This window comes from Pteropus vampyrus, unplaced genomic scaffold, assembly GCF_000151845.1.
Source record: "Pteropus vampyrus isolate Shadow unplaced genomic scaffold, Pvam_2.0 Scaffold482, whole genome shotgun sequence".
In the NCBI taxonomy this organism is placed as follows: Eukaryota; Metazoa; Chordata; class Mammalia; order Chiroptera; family Pteropodidae; genus Pteropus; species Pteropus vampyrus.
The window spans coordinates 604,182-614,947 of NW_011889263.1; the positions used below are offsets into that span (position 1 = coordinate 604,182).

At 51.2% G+C, this 10,766-nt stretch overlaps 1 protein-coding gene across 1 annotated transcript in view; it reads right to left on the reverse strand.

Annotated features, from left to right (window-relative positions):
• Positions 1-10,766, reverse strand: part of CACNA1A (calcium voltage-gated channel subunit alpha1 A) — a gene marked incomplete at its 5' end in the record, with an annotated part of 168,357 nt that overhangs the window by 69,291 nt on the left and 88,300 nt on the right. Inside the window, 7 exons of the mRNA XM_023524598.1 lie at positions 1,034-1,140; positions 4,437-4,504; positions 4,636-4,753; positions 6,466-6,538; positions 6,756-6,887; positions 7,015-7,127; positions 8,312-8,415. Coding sequence (XP_023380366.1) covers positions 1,034-1,140; positions 4,437-4,504; positions 4,636-4,753; positions 6,466-6,538; positions 6,756-6,887; positions 7,015-7,127; positions 8,312-8,415 — 715 coding nt within the window. The remainder of the gene's footprint in view (positions 1-1,033; positions 1,141-4,436; positions 4,505-4,635; positions 4,754-6,465; positions 6,539-6,755; positions 6,888-7,014; positions 7,128-8,311; positions 8,416-10,766) is intronic.

Sequence of the window (10,766 nt, forward strand, 5' to 3'; positions counted from 1 at the left end):
ATTGATAGTTTTACACTGACCTTCCACAGGCTGCTCTCCTAAACTTGCCTGCCTGAGCATGAACTCTCCTGGGCTCCCATTTCCTAGCCACCTCCTTCCACTTTGGGAAAGAAAGTCCCCTCCCTAGTGTCCCGTGATGCACTTCCCCCCAGTTTGCAGAATCCCCAGGGTACCCCACAAAAGCACAATTAAGAATACTGGTATTGATATATCTTCCTTCTATCAAGACACCTTAATTCTCAGCAGCTCACCACCTCCGATCCACCAGCAAATTCTGTCCACTCTTCCTTCATCCATCGCCTCCTGCATCCATCTCCTCCTCCGCCCACCACCCTGGTCCAACCCCCACTCTCTCTTCTGCATGGACCAGTGCAGTCCTCTCCAACCTTGTCTCCTGGCCCCGCCCTCACCCTCACTGACTGTTCTCCTGACTGCAGCAAGAGGGCATCTGTGAGCACCTGAGTCAGGCAGGTCCTGTCTCTCTGCTCAAGAACCCTCTATGGTGCTCGCCTAACTCAGAGCAAAAGTCTGAGTCCTCCTCACGGTTCACAAAGTCCTGCATGATCTGCCCCTGTCGCCTCCTTGCCCTCATCTCTTCCCACTCTCCCCCGTTGCTCCAGTCATACCGGCCTCCTTTACGTTCCCTAAACACGCCCGGCATGTTCCTGCCTCAGGACTGTTCCCACTGCCTAGATGCTCTTCCCTCAGATCCTCCCATGGTTCCTCCCTCGCCTCCTTCAGGCCTTGTTACCTTCCCAGCGAAGACTTCCCCGACAACTTTATTTAAAATCACAAATTTCTCTACCCTTGGCATGCTCTATACCCACTAACCCCTTGTTAATGCTATATCCCCAGTGCCTGGCACATAGTAGGTGCTCATTAATTACTTATCGTGTAAAAATGGCTGGGAGGGCAGAAGTACCTCTTCCCAAAGCTCAACCCTGCCAAGGACGGCTCCTTGCCCCAAAGCCTTGACTGCGAGGGTGCAGAGGCCGAGGAGCTCAGGGAGCATGCCGGAGCTGGGGGCACTTACACAGCTATGGACATGCTGGCCGCGGACAGAGGACTCACTTCTGCCACCTCCTTGGCTTTCTGGAGGGCGAGTTTCTGGTTGGCTGCCTCTTCTTCTTCTTGTTCATCCTAAAAGGCACATGGGATCTCTGTTTACAAAACATAAACTGGGCCTTGGGGCCTCGCCTCTGACCCTACTGTTAACCAGGGGGACACTGGAAATATTTATGAAAAGCCTTGGCTGGGCATCGACCAACCAGAGCCGAGGCCCACGGATCAGAACGGGAGCCCAGTGGACACCCAGTGTCTGTTAAGTGTCCTGCTACCCCCTTTACGTACAGGCTAGAGACCCAGGTCATAATTAACCCTATGTTAGCACGCAGCCAGAAGGAAACAAAAGGAGACACTCCCCTTTCCACGGGGGAGATTTTCTGCGCTCTGTCTTGAGCTGGAAATTAATGCAAAGATTTTCCTCTCACTCTACTTTCTGGGTCATTTAAGCTCTCTGAACCAAGACTGCAAAAAAAAAAAAAAACCCACAAAAACCACTGACTAGCCCCCACATGCAGAAAAATCAGCATCCCCATGGCCCATCCCATGCACTGCCAACAGCCTCCAGAAAGGAATCGGGAGCGGAACTTATATTCTCAGCGGTTCAGAGAGGAGGAGGATGGGGGAAGATGTTTTTAAAAATACATACAGAAAAAGATGATTTGGGGCTTTAAATCCTTCTTCAGCCTTCATGCAGGGCCTCATTCGTAAAACAGAAAAGCCAACAAAGAAAAAGCAAAGAAAAAGCAACGAGAAAGAAATGGCCAGAGACGAACCCGCCAATAAGAAAAGTCATGTGGCCGAAGGGCCCCTCTCCCCCTGCGCTGGGAATCTCTGCAGAAGAAGCAACCTTACCACCTCAGAAACGGTCAGATCAGGACATTCTGTCCAGTGACAACATGGAGGTGGGACCTGCCAGCCCACCTGCTCTCACAAGGCCTCCCTTCATCCTGGCACCACATCCAGCATTTCTCGGAGCTGGGTCTCTGGACCCCCTGCCTCAGAAATGCTGCAAATACAGATTCCCGGGCCTCCCAAAGAACCTGGGCTGGGCCCTGGAAACTGCATTCTCAACCAGGTGCGTATGGAACATGCTCAAGTTTAAGCACCGGTGCACATGGTTAAGAGCACAAATTCTAGACCCACTTGGATTCAAATCCCAGTTTCTACCACTTACTGCTCTGCGACTTTGGGCAAGTCGCTTAATCTCTCTGTGCCTCACAATCCTCAGCTAAAATTTCAGCTCTCTCCAACATTCTCTATGGCACTTGTTCTCCTTTAGCACTGTGTATTTTTTGTCTGTCTCTCCCACTCAAATATCAGCCCTGTGAGAGCAGGGATTTCTGCCTGTTCTGTTCATGGCTGTGTCCTGGTTCCTAGACCAGGCCTTGTTCACCATAGGTGCTCAATAAATGCTTTTGAATGACTGACAAATCTGTAAAACGGGGCTCAGAAAATGTGCCTCTTGGGGTTTCTGTGAGGAATAAATGAGATAAAAACATATCAGGGGCTATGCGGGGCGCCTGCCACATAGTAAACGCCTAAGAAACGCTTGTGGAATAAATGGAGGAAAGAACGAGGGTCTGGAGGAGAATGTCCGCACCTCCTCCAGAGAAAGGTAATGAGCTTGCCTTTCTCCCTCCCTTTCTCCTATCCTCCCGGCGGCCCCTCTCCCCAGTGACTTGGATGAGCTCATGGCTGGATCAACTTCCGGAGCAGCCACGCCAACCGGCTCCATGGTGACTGGGTCCATGGCCGTGTGTTAGGGGTGATGGAGACTTCCTTTCTCCCTCCCCCTCAAGTCAGAGCTGGGCCTGGGAAACTCTCCCTCCCGCCAGGGTCAGCAGATGGAGGGCTGGCAACGTCTGCTCAGTTTGGTTCAGTTCCATGAACATGTCCTGAACACCTCGGTTCACTGGGACTGTGAAGCTACGGGTGGCCATAGGCCTGGCCCTCCTGGGCTCAGAGGAAGACCGCACACATTCTCTTAATAACACACCGCTGCTGGGAACAAGTTTAGGGTGGACCACCGCTAGCTCCTAACATGCCTTTGTTCCCGACGTTCACCTTTCAAATTGCAAAAATGCAGCCCAGCTTCTTCTGTGCAGTGCACAACCTGTACACCCACGCCCAGCGGCCCTGCCGGTGGGCTATCCCAGAGATGCTGAGCTGTGTCACCAAAAGCAGTATCGCCTCCTCTGTGCCCATGAGGTAGACCTGACTCACAGGGAGTCCAAGGCTGCCAAAAGGGGCACCTGGCCCCAGGTTTTGCCCATAATTCAGTATCACTGACCATGAATAAAAACTGGCCTTCTCCTCACATGGACGGTTCTCACTCCCCACTCCCCGAATTCTCTTCTGACCGCGTTTTCTCTGCTCTTCTCTCTTCTGCTCTCTGAGAGGTCACATCTCTGCTTTTTCAGTTCCTCGCTATGTGGCGAGCCCACTTAACCTTTCTGGGCCTCGGTTTCCCCGTCGGTGAAACGGGGATAACAGTAACTCCCTACCTGTCATGCTTGCTGGTGCCTGGCATCAAAGCGCAATTACACTTTCTGTGGTTATTATTATTTTTATCATTATGTTGTCAGCTGGGGCTGAAAGTGGCAGCGAGCGTGAGTCAAGAACTCAGGTTCCGGAGCTTGCCAGGGCTGGGTTCGAATCCCAGCCTTCCCTCTACGAGCTCTATAAAATGAGAGCTCTAGGTCCAGGGCCAGGCTCGTGCCCAGTGATGAACAAAGACTCCCTTTATTGAGCACTTACTGTGTACCAAGACCTGTGCTGAGCACCTGACGTGCATAGCGCGATGCTATAAACCGTAGCTGCTATTATCATGCCGGCAGGGGCCGGTGACTTTGCCTTTCGGAGTCTCAGTTTCCCGTTATGCAAAAGGGTAACGACAGCGATGCCTGGCACCAAGAGTATCACAGAATTCTTTAGTTGTCACTCAGTGATAAGGTCCAACCAGCTCCCGAGCTTACAGGGGGCCACATGTCAAGCCCCAGGACCCTGTGTAGATTATTCTCCATCTGTCCTGTCCTCAGGTCTAGTGTAGTGACAGTGCCGTGAGCCTGGAGGCCGCATCGTTCCTTGGAGGTCCCTTGAGACTGCCCACTGCCTGTCCATGGGTACTCAGTGGAGTGTGCCATCTGTTTCCTGCAATCCTGGGGCCTCACCCCCTCACCACCTCCTCTGCTGAAGAACCCACTTGACTAGGGACAGTCTGTCACAGCGGGGAGGAGGCGTCGTCCCCCTGGCACGGTGCATCCAGGCCAAGAGCTCTGACCCTGTCCCCAGCCCCGTATGCCCAGCACGGTCCTGATCTGCCACGAGCAGGTGGTAACTTTGCCAGAGAAACATCCTCCCACCAACTGCACCTTGGTGAGCTCCTGAGCATTGGCCAAATTATCCACCGCGATGGCCAGGAACACGTTCAGGAGGGTGTCTGCAGACGCCAGAGTCAAGGAAAGCATCGCCCCTGGGACCCCGGTTATCTGGTCTCCTGATCCCCTTCCTCACAACCCTATCTGCTCTGCCCGAGGCCCGGGCGCATCCCGCACCCCCCACGGAGGATACAGTTCCCGAAGAGCGTCAGCACGATGAAATAGATGGAGAACACCATGCCGCCCTGCACGCCGCCCTGAGATTTGATGCCGTCGTACATGACCTCGTTCCAGTCCTCACCGGTCAGGATCTGAAAGGGAGAAAGAAGCACACAGCCAACCCCCCTCTCAGCCACGGGCCCCTTGGAGATGCAGCTGTGGGGCCCGAACCTGTCTGTCCCTGCAGTGAGGAGCTCTCGGCCCAGCTTCTCGGCAAAGAGACCCCGGGGGAGTCACGAACCTCTCTGTAGTGTCTTCTCAGATATGGTAAGGGGATTTGCTAGCGACTGAGTTGTGCCCCTAAATTCAAATGCTGACGCTCTAAGCCCTCATGTGGAAGTAATTTTAGGGTTAGATGAGGTCATGAAGGTGGGGTCTCAAGATGGGATGAGTGCCTTTGTAAGAAGAGGCACCACAGAGCTTGGGCGGGCTCCGTCTCTCTCTCCCCCATGTGAGGAGCAGTGAGAAGGCAGCCGCACGTAAGCCAGGCAGAGAGCCCTCACCAGGGACTAGCCCTGTGGGCACCCCGACCATGACGTCCAGCCTCCAGAACTGCGAGAAATAAATTTCTGTCGTATAAGCAACATCTTCACTGGACCTTTTGGGGTGCTGTGTCTGGGGCAGGGCGGAGGCTGGTGACCGGACAAGGCCTCAGGCAGAAGGACACAGGGGAGGGCAAACGGAAATTATGAGAAAGACTGAGCGGACACGTGTGTGGCATCCATATGCTCGTTAAAAAAGAATCCCACTCCCCTCCTCTGAAGTATTTTCACGAGGATCAGTAAATGTGAAAGAGCTCCAGAAACGCTAATCTGTTAGTGGACGGTTTCTCAGCCTGGCACTGCCGACATTTGGGGCTGGGTCATTCTCTGGGGTGGGGCATCCTGTGCACTTGCGGGGTGTTGAGCAGCATCACTGGCCTCGACCCACTAGATGCCAGTAGCACCCACCCCCGCAGTTTTGACAACCCCTCCAAAAATGTTTCCAGACACTTCCAAGTGGCCTTAGGGACAGAACTGCTCCTGAGCCAGAACCTTGTGCTGAGGATCTGTGGGTGGTGACTGTAACTGTCATCGGTCATTAACGCGAGAGGTCAGACCTTCGCTTCACGGAAGGTCTCGTTCCAACCCCAGCTTGGGGTTTCATTTAGAAACCACGGCCCCAGGAGAAGGGGGAGCGAAGTCCTATTTTCCCGTACACTCTCTGCCCCCTCAAAGAGACCAGATCTGTTGGAGGCTCTGGAGGTCCCAGCTTGGTCAGTCCCACCCCTCAGGTCACATGCCCACAGGGGCGCAGCAGTTGGTTTGGGGAGACCACCCAGGTCGACCCCTTGCTCTGGAGTATGGGGTCAGGGTGGGCGGAGTAACCATGCCTCATATTTTCTGTATTTCGATGCTTTGATGGCTGGTGCCTTGCTGGGTGGGTCTGGAGGGAGGGAGGCTGGCTAACTCTTAGAGATGGTGAATAACTGGCCAATGAACACGATTTTCAAATGCAGATCAACTAATCCACGGCCCACGGCCTCAAGCACCTCCTCTATCAGGCTCTTACACGCCAGGCCAACATTCTCCGCTTGGATCATCTCTCAGGCCACGTTCCAGCCGACCCAGGACAGCTCCTATGCCCCAGAGCCGTCTGAAATTATTTAAACTAGCCAATCCTAAAACTGCTCACCCCGCCTCCCCCATTCCTTCCCGTGGAAACCCCAAGAAAGGCTCCTGCCCAATTCCCCCTCCCTCTGCCTCCTGACTCTAGTGCTTTTCCATGTGGCATTGCTTGGCACGGGGCTGGGTGAAAGTCGTACCTGAAACACTGTCATTATTGCTGCTGGAAAAGTGTCAAAGTTGGTAGGAGGAGTCCCTTCGTCGAAATTAAACCTGTGAGAGAATGCAGACATTTCCCATTGGCCAAGCCCCAGGCATTCTGAGGGTGCGGTTTAGCATCCGGTCTCCAGGGAAACATCTCCAGCATTTCTGTTCCCCAGAAGGACCCCTGAGTGGTACCCAGGGCCCTGCCTGTCTGGGCGAGTACATGGGGTGTCCCCGGGGCCAGACCCCAGGGAAGTGGGGATCAGAGAAGCTGCTGAGCACTTACTGGCCGCCAAAAAGCTGCATTCCCAAAAGTGCAAAGACGACAATGAACAGGAAAAGGAGGAACAGCAGGCTGATGATGGATTTCATGGAGTTGAGAAGAGAGACCACCAGGTTCCTGAGAGATGCCCAGTACCTGCCAACAGAGGCCAGAGGTGGGATGGGGCATCAGGCTGGGCCAGGGCTGTGGCCACCGAGCCCACCTTCCCAGCGCGTCCCCCTCCCCAACCCCCAAGTGTCTCCCCACATCTCCAAAGACTTACTTTGTGACTTTGAAAATACGCAATAACCTGAGGGCTCGTAACACGCTGATTCCAAAGGATGTGCCAGGTTTTATGACGGCCCAGATGACCTCAAAGATGCTTCCGATGATGACCTAGAACAGAGGCTCCGCTCTTACATCCAAGGTCCTTGCAAACACGCCCCGGGCCTGAACCTTGTCAGAACCCAACCCAACTCTCACCCTCAGTGCAAGCAGAGTGAGGGTCTCAGACCCTCTCATCCCTCCTTATGAGAGCAAAGAATGAGAGCAAAGAATCCCTAAAACACATGATTACAAAGTGAGTGTCCATGCAGCTACCACCTACGTGAAGAAATAAGGCATAACCACCCTAGACATAACCACCACCCTGAATTTTATAACAAGCCTTTCCTTGATTTAAAAAATTGAGGTGAAATTCACATAACATAAAATTAACCATTTTAAGTGCACAATTCAGTGGTGTTTAGCACGATCACCATGTTGTGCACCCACCACCTCTACCTAGTCCCATAACATTCCCGTCACCCCCAAAGGAGACCCCATCCCCAGGAGTCACTCCGCACCCTCCTCCCCCGGCCCCTGTCCACCACTGATCTGCTTTCTGTCTGCATGAAATTTGCCTGTTCTGGACATTTCACATAAATGAAATTACGCAACATGTGACCTTCTGTATCTGGCTTCTTTTGCCTACCATAATGTTTTTGAGGTCTTCGCCTTTTTTAGAGTATTCAAGTATCATCCTTAACCAATACGGCTTAGTTTTGTCCGTCTGAACTTTGCTGGGCAGAATCGCACACATGGATGGACAGCTTTGGTCAGTATCTGCCTCCTACTGCGCAATACTGCACGGCCGATGGGTGCCGTTGCGGCGGGCGGCCTTGCGTGCTGAGGAATATTCCATTCCGTGGCTGTGCCACCACTTACTCATCCATTCTACTGCAAAGGTATGTTTGGGTCATTTGGTTTGGGACTATTATAAACAAAGCTGCTCAGGACATTCTTGTAGGTGTCTCCTGGGTATCTGTGCACATTTCTCTAGGGTGAATTTCTAGCAGTGGCATTATCAGGTCACCCCCATTTTTGAAAGGCGGTTCACACATGTGCCCTCCCACCGGCAGTAACTGACAGTCCTGGGAGCCTGTATTCAATGTTTAGTACGGTCCTCTCGTTTCCATTGCATTCAGCTGAGTCTCTCATATCCAGGGGTGACTTTGCCTCTTCCTTTTCTATGTTCCCAGGTATCAGCCATGCTTGGCAAGAGCTGGAGAAATGAATTTCTTAGAAATTAGGGCACTTACCCCACAGTCAAAGCAGTTGAAGGAAGAGTGGAAGTAAGGCCGTGTCCCAAGCCCGTACATTTTTATAAACATTTCGGACATAAAGAGTCCTAAGAAAATGTAGTCTAGAAGGGAGAGGGGGAAACAGAGAGGTTAGTTTTGTTTGGGGGTGGCGGCCACCAGTGGCTCTGACTTTCCTGTTGATACCAATCCTGGCCCTGGCCTGGCCTGGAAGTAAGGGAGGGAGAGGATGGTCTTTGGTGACCTTGGCTAAAGATTATGCAAGGCTTCCCTTCCATGGGCCTCGGTTTCTCCTCTGTTAATGGGGAGGAGCAACAATTGTCCACCACCCTCCAACCATCCAACGCCAGGCCAATCTTAAAAGGAGTGAGAAAAAGGTCAGTGGATCTTCATCTTGCTGTCTCCTCTTGTTGCCCTGGTTTGATGAGAATGGCTGGATGCAGATTATTGCCAAGGGCCTAGGTTTCACGTTGAGTGACAGGTTCCTGAGAGCTGACTACATTTTAAAAAATAATGAATGAAAGAACAAATGGCTGAACTAACTAGCTAACTAGCTAACTAACTGGCTAACTAACAACTAACTGGCTAACAAAATAATAATGGCTCCATGATATCAGTGTGTCATCATCTAAGAATTATATGGTTAATCCACTTTTATATGACTGAGCTCCAATGGAAAAATAGAAATAGAAATCATAATGGTGTCCTGTTTTTAAGTCCTTGGTGTTAGGGATTTAGTTGGAGCATCACAGGGAACTGATCTAAGGCACAGCTTTTCTCTCAACTTGGAAATCCTATCTGACGTCCCCTGGAACTCCTATCTTCCTGATGCCTAGAAGTCTTGAACGAGATAAAGCCTTTTGTTCTTTGGTAAGAAGGCATAACGGTGCAAAAGCCTCTGAAAGACATAACACATGGATTTTTTTTTTTTTTTGCACCAACAAAGAATGGGAAACATCAGGTCTTTTTTTGAGAGACCTCTTGGTGGGGCAGGAAGATGAAGAGTCAGGAAGGGCATGGATACTCACAAATGGATGGAAAGGAGAGGTAACGAGGGCTTCCGAAGAGAATAAGGCATACAGAAAGGGAAGAGAGAGGATTCATGCTTCCAAGAATTTCAATTTGGGTCACATACTAATTCTGTTTGAAGGTCAAGGGCATTTGTTATAACATCCTCTTAAGAGGTGGTCTGACCTAACCTTCAAGGTCCTTCCTACTCATCCCTATTGAAACATTCCCCTAGTTTCGGGACTCTGGGGAGCTCCTAGTGTCCGAGGGAAACTCTTTGGTCTCCAGGACCAACGTATCAGCGAGGGAAATCTGTCCATAACATCTGGTGCATTCAAAGAACCACCAGAAGCAACTCTAGGAGGACTTAAGAGTTTCCAAGATGCTGGTTCCTCAGTTACCATGGAAACATCATAGCTGATGATGCACAAGACCAGAGAGAGAATTGCTCCTGGCATTGGTGGGTCTGGAAGAAATATCACGGTCATCAAATCCAATTTCTACCACATACAGAGGAGGAATCTGAGACTCAGAAAAACTACTATACTTTATTGATTCTAGGACAAACTTTTTTTGTTCACATTCTGACATCTCTGCAATTAGAGTATATCTTAAAATTGGCCATGTCCTAGTTTAGACAACAGCATTTCTCAGTGGTGCATAAAAGAGTGCCTTATAATTGAAAATGTCTTCAATCAATGGATGTGGTACTGGCTGTCCAAGGTTCCAGGTCAAGTTAGAAGCAGGCATTGAGGACCCAGGTCACCTGATGGCCAAGGCAGAGATCTGCCAGATAGCTTAGACTCTGGATTCAACTCGCGACTTCATCACATATTACCTGCGTGACTCTGGGCAAGTTACTTAACCTCTCTGTGTCTCAGTTTTCTCAACTGGGGATAATTAAAGGATCTTTTCAGATACAGAGGTTCAGGGCAGAAAGTCCCAGACCTCTGTTCTTGAACCAGGACAGAGCAAGGTGATTAGTGGGGAGAATATGAGAGATTAAAAATAGACTATCAGAGGAGGTTAAGATGAGAAGCAAAGAGTCCTCATTTATAAGAAACTCCAGGGGGACCAAATGCAATTACTAAGGTTGGAACTAGGTCGGGGCTCTCGGAAGGAGAACTGGCCCCTAGAGGGTGTCTCGGGCCGGAGGGTCAGCCAACGTGATTGGGAACAATGAGGGTTACAAGGAGGCTCTCAGGCCTCTCTAGGCTGAAGACTCGACTGTCTCCAGTGGCTAGGTGGGTCAATTTTGGACCACGTCAGAAGGGCAAAGAATCCACAGACCTAAGTCAGACAAGCCAGCAGATGCAAGAGGAGGACGGCCAGCAGGAAAAACAGTTTGGAGAAATTCTCACTAGAGGCCCACAAGCCAGTGCTAGAGCATCCACTTGCCTTCCTCACTGCCCAGCCGCTACTTTCGTTGAGTCCTCAGAGCTCTTTA